This window comes from Paramormyrops kingsleyae, chromosome 2 (genome assembly GCF_048594095.1).
Source record: "Paramormyrops kingsleyae isolate MSU_618 chromosome 2, PKINGS_0.4, whole genome shotgun sequence".
NCBI classification, from domain to species: domain Eukaryota; kingdom Metazoa; phylum Chordata; class Actinopteri; order Osteoglossiformes; family Mormyridae; genus Paramormyrops; species Paramormyrops kingsleyae.
The window spans coordinates 21572429-21592164 of NC_132798.1; the positions used below are offsets into that span (position 1 = coordinate 21572429).

Here is a 19736-nt window from a genome sequence, read left to right on the forward strand (position 1 = left end):
GCCAGTGGATCGTCCACCTTCTTCCCAGCCTGTACTATGCCTCGCCCCTGTGCCTGAGTTTGACAGTTTAACAAAACCTTATCAAATGTGAAAAAATAAGAGCTACAACGTGTTGCTTTGAAACATTTATTTATCACCAAATATTACGCTCTCTTACTGAAAGAGTGACAATAAAGACAATGGGAAGCGGGATCGTGCCAATAGCACTGAGGTTTCAAGCGCTGGCAATTCAGCACTTAGTGATACAAAAGCACTGGGCGTAGGACACAGAGAGATGGCAGACTGATGGCTTTGTCAGCAACGAGAAAGAACAGCTTTTGTGTAACAGATTGGGCTCACCATTACAGAGCCATACAGAGAGGAAGGGAGGACTTTGTTTGCATTAGTGTGCTGTGCAAAAATAAACAAAATCCTTCTTTCTTCAATTTGGTCCTTTTGCGCATGTAACCCAGAACAACGCACTGACCTTAAATCTGTGATCCTTTGATATGAAAGAAACCAAGCAGAGAATCACAAAGCTGAAGGTATTCTAATAAATCACAGAAGGTGCCAAACTCTTTTCTTTCACATGCTATGGAACACATTTGTGCTGATTACAATGTCTTTAAGGCCATTGGTCACTTGGTGTCATATGTTTACATACAGGAAGTATAACCGATGGGGCGGGGGGGGGGGGGGGGGGGTGCAACAAAAACGTAGCTACAAGGGAACATTGGGGAATGAGCATGTGGGAGAACATACAGAACATTTCTACTGGGCCCACTTCAGGAATCAGTGAGCAGCAACTGACCTGGGGATCAAAACCCTGAAGTCTCAGCTCCTGTACATCTCGCTCAGCTGATGTGCCCAATGCCAGTATAGCATTTCAGCCCTCCATTTCAGTACAGCATTTCAGCCCTCCATTTCAGTACAGCATTTCAGTCCTATGTTTCAGTACACCATTTAAGCCCTCTACACAGACATAACTGACATTCAATCAGTAGCTGTCAGCCCTGGTCCTGGACGTTCTGGTATGGCTTCTGCTCCAGCCATAATTGTTTGGGCTTATTCTGCCTGATGTTCCATATTTTTAATCTTCATTAGTGTTTGTAGTAACTATAAACAAATGTAATAATGTGTGTGACACTTAGAAATAAGGTAAATTATGATTGTTAATTCTTAATTGCCTCCAAGTAATGGTGCCACACGGTCAACATAAGTCTGATGAGAGCTAACTGCCACTGTTAGAGCCTCCTACCCCCCCCCTACATACACACCAAGTGTGGTGCACCGTCTCAAGTGTCATGCCCATAGTCCCAGCCCTTACTGCCGAGAGCCCAGTGAAAGTCTAGACAGACTATGGCAGCAATGTAACACAGAAGGCCACTTCACATTCACTGCTGCCCGGCGGCCCCCACACCACACCCAGATGTCCACCAGCACGCTGCCTGGCCTTCTGAAGCCTGAGCCGCTTTGTGTAATGCATGCAGGCACACGCAGGCCAATGGCTGAATACCCACAACAGTGAAGGTGTGTGGCTCTGTCAGCAGGACTGGCGGGGACTGCTCCAGTGACATGTGACACGTGAAGAGCAGAACCTGACCCCTCCCTGCCTTATAGAGCAAAGAAAGAAAGAAGCCCTGTGTCTCTGTGAGGCCTTTCAGGATCTTACATGGACTCCTGGGGGAGAGGGCCCCATCCGTGACGACGAGTACATCAGCCAGACGCCACGGGATGAAGCCGGCATGAATGTCCGGCTGTTTGACAGCAATGGAGGGTTAAATTGAGGGCTACAATTCCTGAGGGCAGATGAACCGCAAAACTCAGAAAACAGCAGAACAGCATAAAGTATGACAATGAGGACGAGAGTAAATAAGTGGTGCCACCCCCCCCGTCCAGTAGGGCTGTGCGATATGGACAGAATCTCATATCCCGATAATGATATGTATCACAATATGACCACATGGGCAGACCTATTTCTTATCACATTTTGAATCATATACTTGACAAATAAAAGGTGCTTATTTATTTTTAATTAATTTTTGCTTTTATTTAGAATATTTGTGCATATTTTCAATTAAGCATGTAACAAAATATAAAATACTGATGTATAAAACATAAAAAGGTAAACAGAGAACACTTAGAAGATTAGTGGCGAGTCTGTTGCAGGGACCAGTTTGCAGAGAATTTGCAAAGTACGGACTGTGCCACCTGCCCCATTTGCGCCTTGCATGTCTGCGCATGTGTAACATTACACTTTACGCCACATTTTACGATGGTGCCCTATTTGTGCCACTTTGTTTCATGACCCAGTCTGATCTGTTAGCATTTCTTTTCACAACACCAGGGCTGCTTGTGAGCCATCTCCATCAGCCCAGAATGGGATATTCAGCCAGATATTCTGTTTTCAGATTCTTTGTGTTCTGTCTCTTTAATAAAAGTTCTGTAAGGCACCTGCACTTGTGTCCAAGTGTTTATGGGTCTCCTTAGGTACCCCAGTCATGGTGGGGTGACCGTATGTCCCTGACGCCTGCCACTGTTTATGCTGCAGCAAAATCAGTAGATTATGCCAAAAGGACAAACAACTGGAGAAATGTATGTTATTTTGCCAATTTATTTTTCTGATCCAACTGATGTGGAGTGATATTAATATGGCTGAAACAAACGCAAAATACGCCAAACTTCATTTTTAAGTTAACAGTGAACCAAAGCTAGAAGTATACCAAAATACAGTGTTACTGAATATAAGCAATTTCAACTCACGGAAATATAAAACTATATTTTAGATACTTAAGTAATAGTGATGATCCAAAAACTGGAAATAGACAACCAGCGTGAGTTCTGAAATAAAACAAATAGTGAATGCTTAAAATCACAAGCAAATAAAGATTTTTTTTTCAGTCAGCATCTGATCTCTCTAAACGATGACAAAGTCACTCTAGTTCGCTGTAAATATAGTTTGCCGTAAAATGATAAAGTGAACAGCTCGAAACACCTCCAAATGCTGCATGTGCGCAGACGTGCACGGCACAAATCAGGCAGGTGGTATGGATTGGATAGTGACATCAGTGTTGCTAGATTTGGTGAGTTCCCGCCCAGTTGGACAGTTTGCTTTGGGCAGGTGAACAAAATTTGGACTGGTTTGGGATCAATTTGGCAGTTTTCACACATGTGTAGGCTAAAACCCAAGAGTGCATATATTCCATCCAAGGACTCATCAGGATGTTACCAGACAGCCACGCTCACTGCGGCTGGTGACGTTAATTCTAGAGATGCACCGATTCGTATATCACATCAGTAATGGCACCGAATCAGACCTATTAGATGGATTGGATGCTGGCATTGTGGCATAGGTATCACGCGCACAGACCTGTCTGTATGGAGCAAAATGTAACAATAGCAACAACCACTGATGAATCATTGTGCATGTAAATAATTATCGTAAATCTTTAAAATAATCTAAATCGACACTGTAAAAGTGTGTTCGAGTAGTGTTAACCCATAGGCTGTACGACACAGCAGTTAACATGATCCCTATGGGGCAGGGTGAAGGAGTCTCATTTGAGACGTGCATGACGTGTTGGTGAGAAACGAAGCTTCGTTTCCAAAGATCATGTGACAGTGTGGTTTCAGGTGAGGCTCCTGAGCATCGCGTTCAAATAGTGGTGAGACTAGCTGGGCTACTGAGCAACCCATCTCTACTTTTTAAGCATGGTGCAGTAAGTAATCGTCACAATTAAAATGCTGAACTATTGATCAAACAGGCAGTTTCATGTGCATTTTTGTGGCTTTTGAACCATTTTGGGCTGGAAAATGTGAATAAAAAAAGGAAAAGACCTCTTTTTGCTCTAGTCGTCTGCATGCTAATGAATAGTTCTTTTTGCTACTGAAATTTTTGCCGTTCCAGAACAGACACCATCAAGGCTGCAAAGGAAGCCCCCACTTGTGTCCTGTGTGGGCTCCCCCATGTGTGTGTCTGCATGCGTGTCCCGTGTGGGCTCCCCCATGTGTGCGTGTCTGCATGCGTGTCCCGTGTGGGTCCCCTCTCTGTGCGTGTCTGCATGCGTGCCCCATGTGGGCTCCTCCATCTGTGCGTGTCTGCATGCATGTCCCGTGTGGGCTCCCCCATCTGTGCGTGTCTGCATGCATGTCCCATGTGGGCTCCCCTATCTGTGCGTGTCTGCATGAGTGTCCCATGTGGGTCCCCTCTCTGTGCGTGTCTGCATGCGTGCCCGTGTGGGCTCCCCTATCTGTGCGTGTCTACATGTTTGTCCCGTGTGGGCTCCCCTATCTGTGCGTGTCTACATGTTTGTCCCGTGTGGGCTCCCCTATCTGTGCGTGTCTACATGTTTGTCCCGTGTGGGCTCCCCTATCTGTGCATGTCTGCATGCGTTTTCCCATGGGGGCTTCCCTATCCATGCATGTCTACATGAATGTTCATTGCATATAAACTGCTTGAGCTACTACTTAAAAGTAAGCGTACAGCCCTGATGCTTCATATCGCACAGCCAAACTGTCCAGGATAAGTGGCTGGAAATTAATACATTCAAAGTAGAATAAAATAAATAGAAAAGAGACAATTTTCATACATATATATGTATTTTCAAAAGCATGTGAGGGGCGTTGGTGAAGGTTCTAGCGCACGCTATGATATACCAGTGTGACGGGGCATTTTGGGATAGGCAGGACACCAGGGTACACATAACACTCAAACGTTTAACCCTGCCTGAAGGCCAGCTCATACTTCATTTTTCCATGTGCACTTTTGTCATGCAAGGGGGAGGTGATGTAAATTTCATCATCAGGGGTTGGCTGAGGTTGCTGCACAGGTTGCCCACATTTTTACATGTAGTGGAATCCGTGTGCATCGACTGCGCATAATTGACTAGGTATATCCAGTAGGGGGCATTCATGTAAACCTTGTCCAAAGTTTGTTCAATTTGTTCCGTTTAAAACAATAAACATCAAGAGTTCTGGAAACCTTGTCTCATTTGTATTTTATATATTCCACCTATGTTTTGATTACTATTGAGTTTTACCCGAAAATCATATTTTATCATAAGAATCGAATAGTACTTTCAATGAGAAATGTGATTGGGCAGAAGTAAATAGTAAATACTAAACATATTTACTGTCTATATTGTTTGTGAGACAAAGCCGACGTGAATTGTTTTACAAAAAATGTGATGTTTTTATCGTTTTAAAATCCCGACAAGACTTAAAACTTGCTGTTATAAACATTTTCTCTTCCTGCTTTTGCATAAGCTTCATTCCGATCAAGACAATGACATATGTCCTTCGCTAGTCTGGAGAAATTATTTCATTAAGCATGCACCGAGTACAACCATTCACATCCACGGTATGAACACAAACTGCTGCACGGACGACAGTCCCCAGCCCAGGAGTGCACAAAAGCGCAGGTGGAAAAAGTAAAGTATGAACTAGGCTTCACTCAGCGCTGGATTGTGGTCCCCATACACAATACTACAGTGATGCAAGACACTCAGTGGTCACAAACCATTTAAAAATGTGCTGTTCCTGTTCTGTGGTGGGGGGTGTTTCACTGAACTTCACAGTACGCACAAAACACATACAATGTTAAATTCTTTGGCTGAACAGAAATCGACCAACTATTTGAAAAGATGGAAAAGGAGATGATTACAAGAACCCCAGCCGTGACCCACAAAGCCTATAGCAGTAACACCAAAGATGATTACGGTATGTGTGCCTGTATCCCATAATGCACTGTGCTGTAGCTGTCCTGCATACCCAGAGCCAAAGGTGTATTATGCAGGACTGGTCCCTTAACTACATTATAACTCATTTGGACTACGTGGTTGGTCATTTTCAGTTCTCCCATCATCGTACGTGAATGTGACTATGAATAAAATGCTATACATGACATAAAAAAGCGGACTGTCCATTTAAGCAGTGGACTAGCCAGTGCTAATGGCAGTTACACCATTCACCAATAGCTTATCACCGGCTGCTTATTTATGTGCCAAGAAGACTGAGATATAAAAAGGAAAATAGGCAACCGATCAGGTCAGGGGGCAACAGCTGTGGGACCCCCCCCCAGAGCAGTTAGAGTGCCCAGAGCGCAGAGACCTGCAACACCTCAGCCCATGGGCTGGACACCAAGCGAAAGAGAACCAGGGATCCACTCCCATCCCACGGTCCATCTGAGGGGGGTGGGGGTGTGGAGAGGGACTTAAAAGCAAGAAAAGGCAGACAGGGGCTGGAGTTGGCCTCCATGACACATCATCTCTTGGCATTCTGGTCCTCAGTGGTGGGCGTGGTAGTGGGTGTGGCCATGGGTGTGTTCTGGGGCGGGGCCTCACCCTGGGCGTCAGGCTGCACCGTCTGCACGGTCTCCACCAGGCTGCCACTGGGCAGCACCACGTAGCGCGCTGCCAGGTCTTGTGGGGGGCGCTCCCGCTGGCCCTCTTTACTGTGCCACATCCCGTAGCCAAAGTATACAGTCAGGCCTGCAGGGAGACACGCATGCTGGGTTACAGAGGGACACAAAGACACAAGGACACTGACAGACACACACAAACAGATACAGATAGACACATTGCATGCTGGATTTAGGCAAATGAGTGAAATGCTTACAAACTCCCTAACTCACTCAGGCACTCATCTTTATGGTTGGGGATTCCTGTCCTGCCGGATATGACCCTAAAAGACAGTGCGGTCCCAACACTGCGGCTAAAACCCACCTAATCTGCCTTAATCATGCAGGCCTCGTGAAAGAAAGACTGACAGCCCTCCAAAGAACCGACATCCTCCAAACAGAACTGCAGTTGAAAGTCACAGGCCCACAAGCTGGGTGAACTGGGAACACTGGTACTATTCCGTTTGACTCCAAAAGCATCCCGAGGCTCAGGGCTGAAGATCATAAACAGGCTGGGGACATTCGGAGGGGTCCCAGGTGATCTGCTGACGATTCCTTATTAATCTTTTAAATGCTGGACCCAAATGGTGCCCGAGGAGAGTGACTTTCCAACATGAGCAGGGCCTTTGGTACAGGGTGCATGAAAAAGCCATTTATGTTGATCAAACCATTTGCCATCTGTTCATCCAATGCAGCCCTAAGAGTGTAGCAGGCAGCAGGTGGCACTAAGGATGGGATGCCAGTTCATCAGAGGGCATAGGGCAGGGGGCACCGAGGACGGGATACCAATCTATCATAAGGAACAGGGCACCAAGGACGGGACGCCAGTCTATCACAGGGCAAGGGGCACCGAGGATGGGACAGGAGTCCATCACAGGGCATAGGGCAGGGGGCACCAAGGACGGGACGCCAGTCTATCACAGGGCATAGGGCAGGGGGCACCAAGGACGGGACGCCAGTCTATCACAGGGCATAGGGCAGGGGGCACCAAGGACGGGACGCCAGTCTATCACAGGGCATAGGGCAGGGGGCACCAAGGACGGGACGCCAGTCTATCACAGGGCATAGGGCAGGGGGCACCAAGGACGGGACGCCAGTCTATCACAGTCTATCGCCAGCAGGGGTGCCTTACCTACAACAAGCCAGACGATGAAGCGCACCCATGTGAGGGGGCTGAGCTTGAGCATGAGGAAGACGTTGAGCAGAATACTGGTGCCTGGGATGAAGGGCACCAGCGGCACCTGAACCGGGGAGAGGAGAGCCGGTGTGGGGACAGCTGGGGCAGGGGAATAGCCAGGCAGATAGCCCAAGCGTCACCTCACCTCCCCCCTGGGCTCATCACAGCTGTTTTCATGCACAGTCAATTTATAAGGCAGTAATAGAGGTAAAAATGGTGCTGTTCTGATTACATGTATGTATATGTTTCCCATGTGGGCTCCCCTATCCGTGCATGTGTGCATACGTGTCTCATGTGGGCTCCCCTATCCGTGCTTGTCAGAATACGTGCCATGTGGGGACTCCCATATGTGTTCATGTCTGCATACATGTTCAATGCGGGGTCCCTTGCGCTCACCTGGAAGGTCTTGGTGTTGGCCTGCTGTTCGTGGACCCAGATGAGGGCCAGGCTGAGCAGGAAGGCCAGGCCAAACACAACCACCAGCAGTGAGATGCTCCACAGGGGCAATTGCAGCGCGCCGCTGCCGAACACCAGCACGGCACACAGCGAGAGGCCACTGACCATAAGCGCCAGCACAGAGAAGGCCACCACTTCTCCAGGCTCGCAGTCACCCAGCACATGGCCCAGGTAGGGCTCCCAGCGGGCCTTCAGCTGGCCCGCAGCCCGGCGCTCGCGACTCTGCTTCTCCTGCTCTACCAGCTGCAGCTTGTCAGAGAAGGACTCGTACTCCTTCAGCTCACCACTCTCCTGGGCCATGGTCTGGGGCTCCAAATCGGTGGGTGATGGCTCCTGCTGGGCATTGGAGGAGCCAGACCTAGAGGCTGCCTTCTCGGGCTGGAAGCGGAGCACGATGATGCTAGCCGCCACAAAGGTGTAGGCCAGCAGGGTGCCGATAGACAGGAACTGCACCAGAGCCTCCAGGTCAAAGATGAGGGCCAGCAGAGCCATGAGGCAGCCGAAGACCTGGATGGCGATGACGGGGACCTTGGTGACGGGGTTCACTCTGGAGAAGACGGAGAAGAATAGGCCATCCTCTGCCATGGCATATACTATCCGGGGCAGTGAGAAAAGGTTACTGAGCAGGACGGTGTTCATCGCTGAAGGGAGGAGAGGAGGAGAAGTTGTGCTTATCAGTGCCTCATCAAGAAGGCATTACAGTAAACATTGCCGGGGGGGGGGGGGGCAAACAAGCAGACAGAGGGAGAGAGAGATAGCAGGCAGACAGGCAGCTGGAGAGAGAGAGAGGGCAGGCAGACAGGCAGCTGGAGAGAGAGAGAGGGCAGGCAGACAGGCAGCTGGAGAGAGAGAGAGGGCAGGCAGACAGGCAGCTGGGGAGAGAGAGAGGGCAGGCAGACAGAGGGGGAGAGAGAGAGGGCAGGCAGACAGAGGGGGAGAGAGAGAGGGCAGGCAGACAGAGGAGGAGAGAGAGGGCAGGCAGACAGAGTGGGAGAGAGAGGGCAGGCAGACAGAGTGGGAGAGAGAGGGCAGGCAGACAGAGTGGGAGAGAGAGGGCAGGCAGACAGAGTGGGAGAGAGAGGGCAGGCAGACAGAGTGGGAGAGAGAGGGCAGGCAGACAGAGGAGGAGAGAGAGGGCAGGCAGGCAGGTACACAAACCCTCACCACAGATGGAGCCAATGGCCACAATGAAACCAGCCCAGCTGTATCCACGCCGGAAAAAAGCATCAGACAGGGCAGAGTTGGGGTCCAGCGTATGCCAGGGTACCAAGAGCGTGAGCACGGTGGACACCAGGATGTAGGCACTGGCCGCCAGGGCCAGGGAGATGGCGGTGGCCACTGGCACGGCTCGCTGCGGGTTCTTGGCTTCCTCGCTAGAGGCGGCAATCACATCAAATCCGACAAAGGCATAGAAGCAGGTGGCTGTGCCCGCCATGATGCCAGACAGGCCGAAGGGGGCGAAACCGCCCTCCTTCTGGCTCCAGTTTGCAGGCTCGGCCAGCATGAAGCCGAAGATGAGAATGAAGACGATGACGCATATGCTGATGGTGGAGAAGATGTGGTTTAGCCAGGAGGACACACGCACGCCAAAGGAGATGAAGATGGTGGCCAGCAGCAGGATGGCAGCAGCCAGTAGATCGGGGTAGTGGGCAATGAAGGGCACGTTCCACTGCATGATGTGGGTCTCCGTGAAATTCTGGATGGCATGGTTGAAGATGGAGTCCAGGTAGCCGCTCCATGCGCGGGCCACAGCGGCTCCACCTATCATGTACTCTAAGATGACGTTCCAGCCGATGAGGAAGGCCCAGATCTCTCCCACGGACACATAGGTGAACATGTAAGCAGAGCCAGTCTTGGGGACGCGGGCACCAAACTCAGCGTAGCACAGGGCGGCCATGAGCGAGGCCACCCCGGCGATGAGAAAGGACAGCACCACGGCCGGGCCGGCCGTCTCTTTGGCGACGGTGCCCGTCAATACGTAAAGCCCCGAGCCCACCATGCCACCCACCCCCAGCAGCGCCAGGTCCACCGTGGAGAGGCAGCGCTTCAGCGACGTTGCCATCATGTCCGCTTCCAGCGTCTTGCGCCGGTTGAGCTTCTGACAGAGTCGCACGGCTGGCGCACAGCCTGGGGTGTGTGTAGCCATGGCGATGGTGGCCTGGACTGGCGGGCCCTCAGTGGGACAGAGATGCGAGATGAGGAGCAGCTTTCAGACGAGGTGTCACGCCACACACATTCCCCACCTGAGGGGACACGGCACCTGTGACACACCGACAGTGTAAGCTATCAACAGGGAACTACAGGGGTACCAAGGGCCTCTGGACTTTAAAACTGTCCCCTGAACAAATACTGATGTGATTCATTGAACTATCAAACCAGCTTAGGATAAAACTGTCTGGCAAGAAACTAAATAACTAACTTTGTTTTTGTCATACATATCACAGACTTTATTTTTTGCATTAGCATCTCTAGCCTGAGCTCTTATGAACTGATACAAGAGGATTCAAGGGAGCCTATGATAAACCAGGACACAACACCACAGCGCAACATCTTTCCATTCTTGCTACCCACCAGCTAACCTCACCACAGAGAAGGCAGTCAGATATGCCAAGCCTGCAAGTGAGAAAGCTTCAAATACAGGCCTGAACACAGATATCTGATTCACAGAGTGCTACTGTATTCCACAGATGAATAATCTCAAGTGCCCATCAGCAGTTACTGGCAGTGCAATTCTAACCACCTTCCAATTTCTCTAACTAGATCTCGCTTCCAGGGACCTGTGGCCTGTTCTACGAAGCGGGATTACTGGCTTATCGGGGTAACTTGTCGGATTTAAGGTAGTCTGGGCAAAATGTAAGTGAGCGAATATGAAGTCAATTTAAACTGTGGTACCTTAAATCCAACAAGTTACCCCGATAAGCCTGCAACCCCGCTTCGTAGTGCAGGCCAGGTAACAGTTCCCTCTTTAATGTGGTTTTGAGCAAGAGGAGGAGCAACAACTGGCATCTGTGCTGAAGAAGATTATTGGAGAAGTTTAATGATCACGAAATGTGATCCTGCTTAGTTTTATTAGGAGGAACTCGCTTCTCCACTATACTAGTGCAGCCTCCACCTGTGCGATGTAGGTGGGTCACCACTCGTAGGCCACGTGGCTGATAGGGAGAGATGTCATTATTCAAAGATCTTGACCTGTCTGGCCAGGGTGAACAGCTGTTTTGGTCAGCACTGTTACAGCGAGAAAGCCAAAAAACACAAAGTATAAACCTGTTCCCAGACTGTTAAGGTCTGCCGGCTTTTGAAACGACATTTTGCAACTGTTTAGTTTGCCAGATTCTTATTTACCAAAACGACATGGAAGTGACTGTGGAGCGGCGGTCGTGACTCGTAGCATCTGTGTTGCCTGCCTCAACAGCGGTATCAATTCGGGTGTATTAGTAGCAATATTTTAAGAGGTACTGCTAAATATTTTACATTTGTCCACGTATCTAAAACCAGTATGCGAATTCAATAATCCTACTTTAGTTGTTTCTATTTTTTCAAATTGCCAAAATGACTAGCACTAAAGCAGAGTGTGTATCCATCCCCCTTGGCTGGACGGCAGTGTAGATGGAGGACCGCGCGGCCCCGAGCAGGACGCTCCGCGGCGCCGCACCGCCTCGTCTCATTCCCTGCGCTCGCAGCACCACGAAGACACGCCACGATTACGTAATTATCCCCCCCCCCTCCCCAAACACCAGCCAGGAATTAAGGTTAAAATCACCTGCTTTTCCCGGTGCGTAATAGGGAAATAAACGGAAGAGGCGCTATGGGTGAACTGAATATTTATGCTATTTAAAACAGCATCATTTATAATTTAAAACAAAATGGAAACGCCTGCTGTGCCGACGAAACACCGTCTGTACTATTTCTAACGAGAAATACTGCATCATTCCAAATATTATGTTTTGACATGTTTTCATCGATATTTTCCGGTATTTAAATAATATCCCCGCTTTCGTAATGTAAGGAGAGATACGATTGTGCGGCTGCGAAATCCTTGGTGAAAAAAAGCATCGTTTTTCTAATTCATTTAAGCCTATTACAATATAAGAAAAGAACGCAGTGGTACATTTGATAAGGTCCACCGGTAGTATTAAGCGGGAAAACGGGGACGCTACCTTTCCACCCAGGAGACGGACACCACTGTTGCCGGTCCGGCTGCGCTGCGAGGCGGATGAGCGGCGCTCCGGTGTGTTGAGGATCCACGGAGGGTGGGGTGCGTAGCCGCTCTTAAAGCTGCAGGGCCCCCGCTTCAGGCTAACCCTAATCCCAAGCCTGAGTGTCTGTTAAACGCTTCACGTTATTAAATGCAGGTTATTTCATCGGTTCATTTAGATAAATGTATAACACTGCATCCCTCGCGTGCTTAAGCTTTTACTATTAAAATAGAATAGTGATGTTTTAGTAATCCCCCTGGGGAAATTGTCTTTTTGCCTACAACATCTTGTTCTCTGTGAGACATACATACACATATATACAGGTGAGAGCAAGCTTGGGATGGTCACATTACAGAGTCTTGTTCGGGAGCCCATGGACTTCAGCGAACTATTATGCTGAGGCTGGGGCTCAAACCGATCACAGGCATAAAAGGTTAGCCGCTGAGCAACAGCGCCCCCTTTGAGTGAGTCGTCATTACATGTCTCACATAGAGTTCCTGGCCCTTGGTGGACAGCCAATCACAGGCCACTCGAGGGCCAATTCTGAGAAACTACCTGAATCTTGTGTTTTTGCACTGTAGGAGGAACCAGAGTATCCATGAAGAGGAAGTGAGGTGTGACAGGTAGTGGTGTGCGATACTACAAGATTTGGTATTGATGCGATACCAAGTAAATACAGGGAAAGTATCGCCGATACGATACCGATATTTCTTAATAATTAAGGTGGATGCATCATCAAATTGCTAAAACTGAATTAATTTTCATTACCTTTAAGTGTTTTTGTGATTTTTTTTATTAATTAGGTAAAACCCAGGACATAATTTGGGCAAAGTTTATATGTACAGTAAATAAATACTGCAGCGCGGAGGTACCGGCCGGAGCGCGGCATGTTGGACTGATGCCAGTTTGTAAATAGTTCTCAGTAATCCCTTGTGTGATTAAAAATGTGCTGTGTGTTATGTCATGTATAGTGGTTAATGTTTATTGTTGTATGTAGTGTGAGTGTGTGTGTGTGTATGTATGTATGTATGTATGTATGTGTGCGTGCGCCAACCGTGTGTATGAGGAGTAAACGGGGCGACGTGCACGGTGAGCAGTGCCGGTGTGTGCGTTGTAGTAGTGCGGGTGCAATAAACGCCATCTGATGATTAAACCCCGAACTATCCCTGCTGTTTAATTATTGCGAGCATGACTCAGCCTCCCACTATTATAATACGTTATTATAAATATTATAGTGTGTGTCCGCCCGCCTGCGCCTGTTTGCTAGCCTGGCCCGCTGAGTCACGTGACAGCCGGGAACTGCAATTGAGAGCAGCAGCGCGAACACAGACAGCCGCAGTGCATTCGGGAGAGAGATTGAAACTGAAGTATCGATCTAATTGAACTAGTATCGATCAATACCAACATTATTATCGATACTTGGATCGATCCGCCCACCACTAGTGACAGGCAGTGCAGTGCAGCTCTCTCCTGTATAACACCGAACGGGCGGCGTACACTCAGACAGCCCGTCAACCTTTTCCAATCAGACAGGAATCAATTTGCCACAACTAGTTTTGGGGTGATTACTAAAAAATTACTAAAGTTACCAATTATTTCTTTAAATTGTACCAGGACGCTTTTACTTGTTAATCCTTCTGAAACGTAATAACACTACTTATTACTTTTGAGTTACTCTGTAAAACTACAAACTTCCCATTTTACTACATAAAAATACAAAAACAAACGTCGTAGTCCTTTCATAACTTCATTTTCGATGCTTTGTGCGAGCATGCTGTCTTAGGTGCTTGGGCAGGTTGCTTATGGAATTTACAGCGATAGAAAGGTGTTTCCGACCTGGGCATGGCCTTTCCACAGTAATATTCTTGACTTTCCGTGCAGTAAACTGAAAATAATGAGTATCTCACCTTACTGAAGCACCCTGTCTCTTCTGTCATGTTTAAAATTTCCTTTCTGATCGAGAAATGTCTGACTAAAAACAACCAGCACGCACGCGCTTCGTATCGTCTAGCTCTAAAATAAGCTTACACTGTGGCCATTCTTGGTACACTGTATTGACCACCAAGCACCCAATGGCATAACTATTCGTTTTATAAGTTAAATTTAAATATTCAGCCCAAAAAAACATTCTTTTGAAAAGGCTGGTTGTAACAGAACACTCCATAGATCCCAGTTAGAATTCAGGGGAAAATAATGGTGAGTTTTGACCTCAAGTTCAAAGTGCCTACCACGTTACCCTGCCAGGTTCTGCTCAGCTTTTCTGTGCACCATTCCTGATCTTCGTTTAGATGCCAAATGGCAACATCTCCATTCACACCAGCTTCTCCTTTCAGCTCTGTGCTGCTCAACAGTTAGTCAGGTCCTACAAAACTGCTTCTGCCTGGTCTTTGCTAAAATAGTATAGTGGACTGGTAGTACAGTGGATCATTATTGGATGTGTTGGAATATTAGACTATCCCACTGAGTTTAGACAGATCTGGTGTCCTGGTTCTGTTGATGATCTGCATGTTTAGGGGCAGCAAGCACCATCTCCATTTCATATGAAATTTGAATTATACCAAGTTTTACCTGGTGACATATTGAAGCAAGGGTGAGCAATCTTATCCAAAAAGGCAGCTGTGTGTGTCAGATTTCACTGCAACGCCCTAGAGGACTGATTGTAAGACTCCTCGTGCCTGGGTTTGAACAGCTGACCTAAAGGTTATCCCAGAAACCCGCACACACACAGGCCTTCTGTTGCTAAGACTGGATTAAGGGGACAACCCTATTTAGTCATACTCCAAAGGGCACAGGACCCAGGAATTTTGTAAAAATTCTTCTAACGATTATAGCCCACTGCAATGATCCAATTCTGTTATACATTTAACTGCTATATGGAAAGACTGCTGATCTGAAATAAACAGGAACCTAGTATCAGAGGAGATATATCATTAAGAAAGGCTCTTGGTTGGTAAGCAAACATTGGAGTTAATGCTGGTTTTCACATGGCTTTCCTTCACAATGTGACACACCAAAACACGCTACAGATTAACAGAACTATTAACAGGTTTATTTACCATCAGATTTTCACACATTTTGGAAATGGGGCAACAGAGCCTCTTATTTTCATAAAGCAATTTTAGTTGCAGCTCAGGATTACAGAAAAAAAAACAGACTAAAGTGACGTACGTCAGTGTGTCATACACACAAACCAACATTCATGCTACCATACGGTAAGGAAACACAGAAAATAGGATTCTTGCGCTCAGTAGTGCTGACAGGACCCCCATTAGGTCGACAGACTCCATTTGCTAACTGCTTTTCCTCCAAAAAGTCCCCCTCAAAGACCGACTGTGATGGGATTTTCTACAGCATCACGGTAGGAGAGCGGAACACCACGGGGTGATGTTCATGTGAGTGTAGGTGGCAGGCTTGGCCAGGGCCCCCCTCCCCCAGAGGCACACTGCCCTCAGGAAAGGCTCCTAGACTGAGACTCCTTCTGCTGCAGCTTGAGAATCAGCTCCAGCAGGTTCATCTGCATGGTCAGTTCCTACAGCAAGGGGAGGAGACACCAGCTTACATCAACCAGTGAGCTACCATGCACCCCCCCCCTCCCCCACACACACACAGACACACACACATACACATACAGACAATAAGCATATACACATTTCAGAATGGAGCAACTTTTTAATCCACTGGCTTCACTGCTGTATCACATTCATTCATGCCATCCATCCAATTCCTGCAACTTAACAGGTCTGGGTCGCAGGGACAGCAGTCTGAGTAGAGATGCCTAGACCTGCCTCTCTCCAGCCACCTCCTCCAGCTCCTCCGGGGGAATACCAAGGCGTTCCCAGACCAGCCCAGAGATATCATCTCTCCAGCATGTCCTAGGTCTGCCCCAGGGTCTTCTCCCATTGGACATGCCTGGAGCACCTCCCCTGGGAGGCATCCAGCAGGCATCCTAGACTGATGCCCAAACCACCTCACCTGGCTCCTTTTCATGTGGAGGAGCAGCGGCATTACTTTGAGCCCCTCCTGAATGTCAGAGCCCCTCACCCTCTCTCTAAGGCTGAATGTCAGAGCCCCTCACCCTCTCTCTAAGGCTGAATGTCAGAGCCCCTCACCCTCTCTCTAAGGCTGAGCCCACTACCCAGGCTAAGAGTGATTCACGAAAAAGTAAAAACAAGGAACCAGAAACCCCGGCTGGGAAAGGGAGACCGGTGTCCTGTCCTGTAGCCAGGCCTGGGGGAGAGCTTGTTGGTGACCTCCTGGCGGCCTGCCCAAGCCCCAGTGAGCCCCATGGGACCGTACACCTGTGGGCCACCACCTGCAGTAGAGGTCATAAGGGTCCAGTGCTATGTGGACTGGGCAGCAGTCCGATGCAGAGGCCTTGGCGGACTGATCCTAGTTTACCGTGATCTCATCCATCTATCCATCTTCTGTACCCACTTCTTCTATGCAAGGTCGTGGGGGTTCAGAGCCTATCCCAGAGGCTATGGGTGCAAGGCAGGGAACAACTCAGGATGGGGTGCCCATCTCAGGGCTCACACACACACCATCCACTCACACATGCACACCAACGGGCAATATGACAACAATTAGCCTCAGCATGTTTTTGGACTGCGGGGGGGAGCAAGAGTACCCCCCACAACGTGGGGAGAACATGCAAACTCCACACACGGATCCCTGGGGTGAACTGAACACTGGTCCCAGAGGTATGAGGCAGTGTCTCATTCCTCCGACATAACTCATGAATAATACAGAGGGTAAGAGTAAGAGTGCAGTCTGCCGGGCTCCATGGGAAGGAAGTGGCTGGGAGGAACCTGGGAGTTGGTGGTCCGGTAGAAGCCTGGAACCCCTGCCTTCTCTAGTGTCGTCTGCTGGTCCACCACCTTCTGGTCCAGCTCCACTACAATCTTCTCATCCATCATGCTTTGCTCCTCCTTCACACGCTGCTCCAAGGCCTGTAGGGTGGAGAGGGTTAAATTGTACGATTTGGGCAGCTAATTACGGTTAATGGACAGCGTGTGCATGTGCAGCGTTTTATTCAGGATGGAGAGCAATGGCACTCAGTCCATCTGCAGAGAGACACAACTGTGACCAGCACAAGAGCTCGAATCAACCAAAAACATGAGCAACATTTGGCTGAACTGAAGAAAGATATAGGATAAGGGTGTTCTTCTGGGAGCGGGGGGCAGCGGTTGTTTAATATGCACATGCGTATCCAATACAGGTGCATGCATAAGAATATACTTCAGGTAACTGGAAATGGAGGGAAAACCCCAACAGGGAGATGGATGGATGGTACCGTGTTTTACCTACATCCTTGTTCCACAATCACAACAACCAGTTGCTGACCTCTGTCTCCGCCTGCTGGTTCATCCTCAGAACTGCCAGGTTGTGGGATTTGCAGGCCTGTAGTGCTTCCTTGTGCTTGCGAACAAGCTCCTGTTTGAGAGCTGCGAGAAAAAATAAAACAGAAAAAGAACAGTCTGATTTAATACACAAGTGATAGATGGACTGCAGAGATAATCAGATACAAGAAGATGGCAAATCACAAGTAGCTTAATAACACCTGCAAAACCAATCAATAGCACTGAAGAAGATTAACACGAATAACTATATAAACATTTAATCCACAGCATGCTTCTGAAGATACTGGATTATTTTTCCACCATGTACCAATTCATGTTCAGAAGTTTAGTCAAGCTTATAAATTTATCATATCACTCTGTGTGTATGGAGGGGGTGACGTGTAGTTCATGGGGTCAGAGTAATCATATCATCACTGGGCCCTTGGACAAGGACTTACAGAACACCTGCTCCAGTTGGCTGACCCTTGGTTTGTCTCTTACCGAGAGCAAGATGGGTAATGTGAAAATGAGCCACCAGTGTACCACTAACCAATTTTTCAATACCACTGGCAAGCTTCCAGGATAGGCTCTGAATCCGGACGGACGGACGGACGACTGTCAGCAGCCATACAACGTGCAGTGGAGACCAGGTAATCCAACTGAAGCTAAGCAGGTTTGGGTCTGGCCAGTACTTGGGTGGGAGACCCACTAGGAAAGCTGGGTTGCTGCTGGAAGAGGCGCTGGTGTGGCCAAGAAGTTAGCCCATCCTGTGGTCTGTGTGGATCCCAGTGCAATGGGCATCTTTCAAAGAGTAGGAGTGCTACCCCGATGTTCTGGCTAAAATTGCCCACTGTGGCCATTTTAGATCTCCTATTTTTGCCTAGTGAATTCCCTCCATGCCCCTTCACCAGCTTAGCTACTGTATGGTGAGCGTACTGGCACAGAAAGCCTGCCGTTGCATCATCCAGGTGGGGGCTACACAGTAGTGGTGGTTGAAGTGGCTCCCCATTGATTCTGCAAATCAATTTGGTTGTTTTGAAAAGCACTATATAAATGTAACATTTATTCATTGGGAATCAAGCTCAGCTTGTTAAACAATATGGCGCTTTCTGCTTCTTACCCACCTCTGTGTTCACTATGCAGCTTCTGTCTCTGATTGTACAAGTTCCTCTCCGTTAGGTGCTGAATCTCAAGCAGCCCCTGGACGATTTCGTACACGGTGCCATCGATGAGCGCAAGGGCCAGGTCACTCAGGGTGGTGTGCGACAGGCGCTGCTGGAAAGAGCTGGGGGGGGGGGCACGACACACACTAAGCTAGAGAGCCTCACGGCAGCACTTTGTAGTTTGTACAAAGATATTTTTAAATCGTGCACATGCACTACTAGCTGCTGCCGTCCTGTTTTATATTGACCAGGTACAGACGCCACGGTAACACCGTGTATCTATGCACATTAAAACCAAGGCTACAACTGAGGACTGCTTTACAGAAAAACACAGTGAACTCGATCCGCTTTCACCTGGCCAAGTCTTTTACAAGCGTCTGGAGCTCAGACAGGAGGTAGTAATGTCTCTCCTGCTGCTTCGCCGAGTCAGTCTGCTCGCCATAGGCACCGGAGTACGTCTCCATTAATTTATAAACACAGTTTAGCTCACACACAGGTCAGTAAGAATCTGCTATGAACCCGGGAAAGTTCTTCAAAAAATGAAACACAATGACAATACAAATTAATTTAGTGTCTGCAAGGAATTTCTAACATATTGTAATATAGAGTTTCAGTTACGAGAGGGCGATGTAGCGTGTTAACCACAGCGGGAGATTTACCAGAATCGCGAAGTTACAATAAAAACCAAGCAGTTGCTTTAAGGAATCATTTAAATAATTACAACTCTGATGGACTTACGGATCGATTTAGAGAAATTCGGAAAACAACCTACGAGCTGAGAAAGAACTTCAAGTCTGCGACACCGACGCGCTAAGCAGACGGAAGACCCCAAACTGTGCTGTCCACCTGCGTGCCGGTGCGGTTTTATCACCTTAATTAATATGCTTTTATAGCAAATCTACAATATTTGGTGACAATTCACATGTCAAAAAGTAGTAATTTTAGACTATTAACATGCATACGAATGGTACACGTATGAAAAACACGAAGGGGGGGTGGTGATTTCCGCAGGGGGAACGTGAGTTTGTA

General features: G+C 48.2%; 3 protein-coding genes across 8 annotated transcripts in view; 1 reads left to right on the forward strand and 2 right to left on the reverse strand.

Annotated features, from left to right (window-relative positions):
• Positions 1 to 2000: 2000 nt before the first annotated feature.
• On the reverse strand, positions 2001 to 12588 carry slc7a4 (solute carrier family 7 member 4). 3 transcript variants are annotated; one of them, XM_023803120.2, is made up of 6 exons: positions 12517 to 12571; positions 12167 to 12331; positions 9174 to 10269; positions 7950 to 8650; positions 7509 to 7617; positions 2001 to 6467 (listed from the first exon to the last, which is right to left on the reverse strand). In XM_023803120.2, exons 3-6 carry the CDS (start codon positions 10153 to 10155, stop codon positions 6241 to 6243), a joined length of 2019 nt encoding a protein of 672 aa, XP_023658888.2. In that variant the 5' UTR covers positions 10156 to 10269; positions 12167 to 12331; positions 12517 to 12571; the 3' UTR covers positions 2001 to 6240. The 3 variants fall into 3 exon arrangements, with proteins under 3 accessions (XP_023658888.2, XP_023658890.2, XP_023658891.1); XM_023803122.2 differs by having other exon boundaries at positions 9174 to 10252; positions 12167 to 12588; XM_023803123.2 differs by having other exon boundaries at positions 12167 to 12588.
• A 2644-nt stretch (positions 12589 to 15232) lies between these two features.
• On the reverse strand, positions 15233 to 19695 carry dgcr6 (DiGeorge syndrome critical region gene 6). 4 transcript variants are annotated; one of them, XM_023803139.2, is made up of 7 exons: positions 19480 to 19695; positions 19062 to 19237; positions 18669 to 18829; positions 18481 to 18558; positions 17549 to 17649; positions 17014 to 17154; positions 15233 to 15734 (listed from the first exon to the last, which is right to left on the reverse strand). In XM_023803139.2, exons 2-7 carry the CDS (start codon positions 19169 to 19171, stop codon positions 15654 to 15656), a joined length of 672 nt encoding a protein of 223 aa, XP_023658907.1. In that variant the 5' UTR covers positions 19172 to 19237; positions 19480 to 19695; the 3' UTR covers positions 15233 to 15653. The 4 variants fall into 4 exon arrangements, with proteins under 4 accessions (XP_023658907.1, XP_023658905.1, XP_023658906.1 ...); XM_023803137.2 differs by having other exon boundaries at positions 19446 to 19695; XM_023803138.2 differs by having other exon boundaries at positions 19367 to 19695.
• The window catches only part of LOC111839324 (rasGAP-activating-like protein 1), a 51317-nt gene continuing 51066 nt past the window's right edge, over positions 19486 to 19736 (forward strand). Inside the window, exon 1 of the mRNA XM_072708007.1 lies at positions 19486 to 19563. The gene's annotated coding sequence lies outside the window, so the exon portion shown is untranslated. The remainder of the gene's footprint in view (positions 19564 to 19736) is intronic.

Coding starts and splice junctions, on each gene's coding strand:
- slc7a4 (XM_023803122.2), bottom strand. CDS start 10,155: ATGGCTACACACACCCCAGGCTGTGCGCCAGCCGTGCGACTCTGTCAG. Junction 7,618..7,949: donor CCAACACCAAGACCTTCCAG/GTGAGCGCAAGG, acceptor TCCCCGGTTCAG/GTGCCGCTGGTGCCCTTCAT. Junction 6,468..7,508: donor CATCGTCTGGCTTGTTGTAG/GTAAGGCACCCC, acceptor GTCTCCCTGCAG/GCCTGACTGTATACTTTGGC.
- dgcr6 (XM_023803139.2), bottom strand. CDS start 19,171: ATGGAGACGTACTCCGGTGCCTATGGCGAGCAGACTGACTCGGCGAAG. Junction 17,155..17,548: donor ACCAGCAGGCGGAGACAGAG/GTCAGCAACTGG, acceptor TCCACCCTACAG/GCCTTGGAGCAGCGTGTGAA. Junction 15,735..17,013: donor ACCGGACCACCAACTCCCAG/GTTCCTCCCAGC, acceptor CCCTTGCTGTAG/GAACTGACCATGCAGATGAA.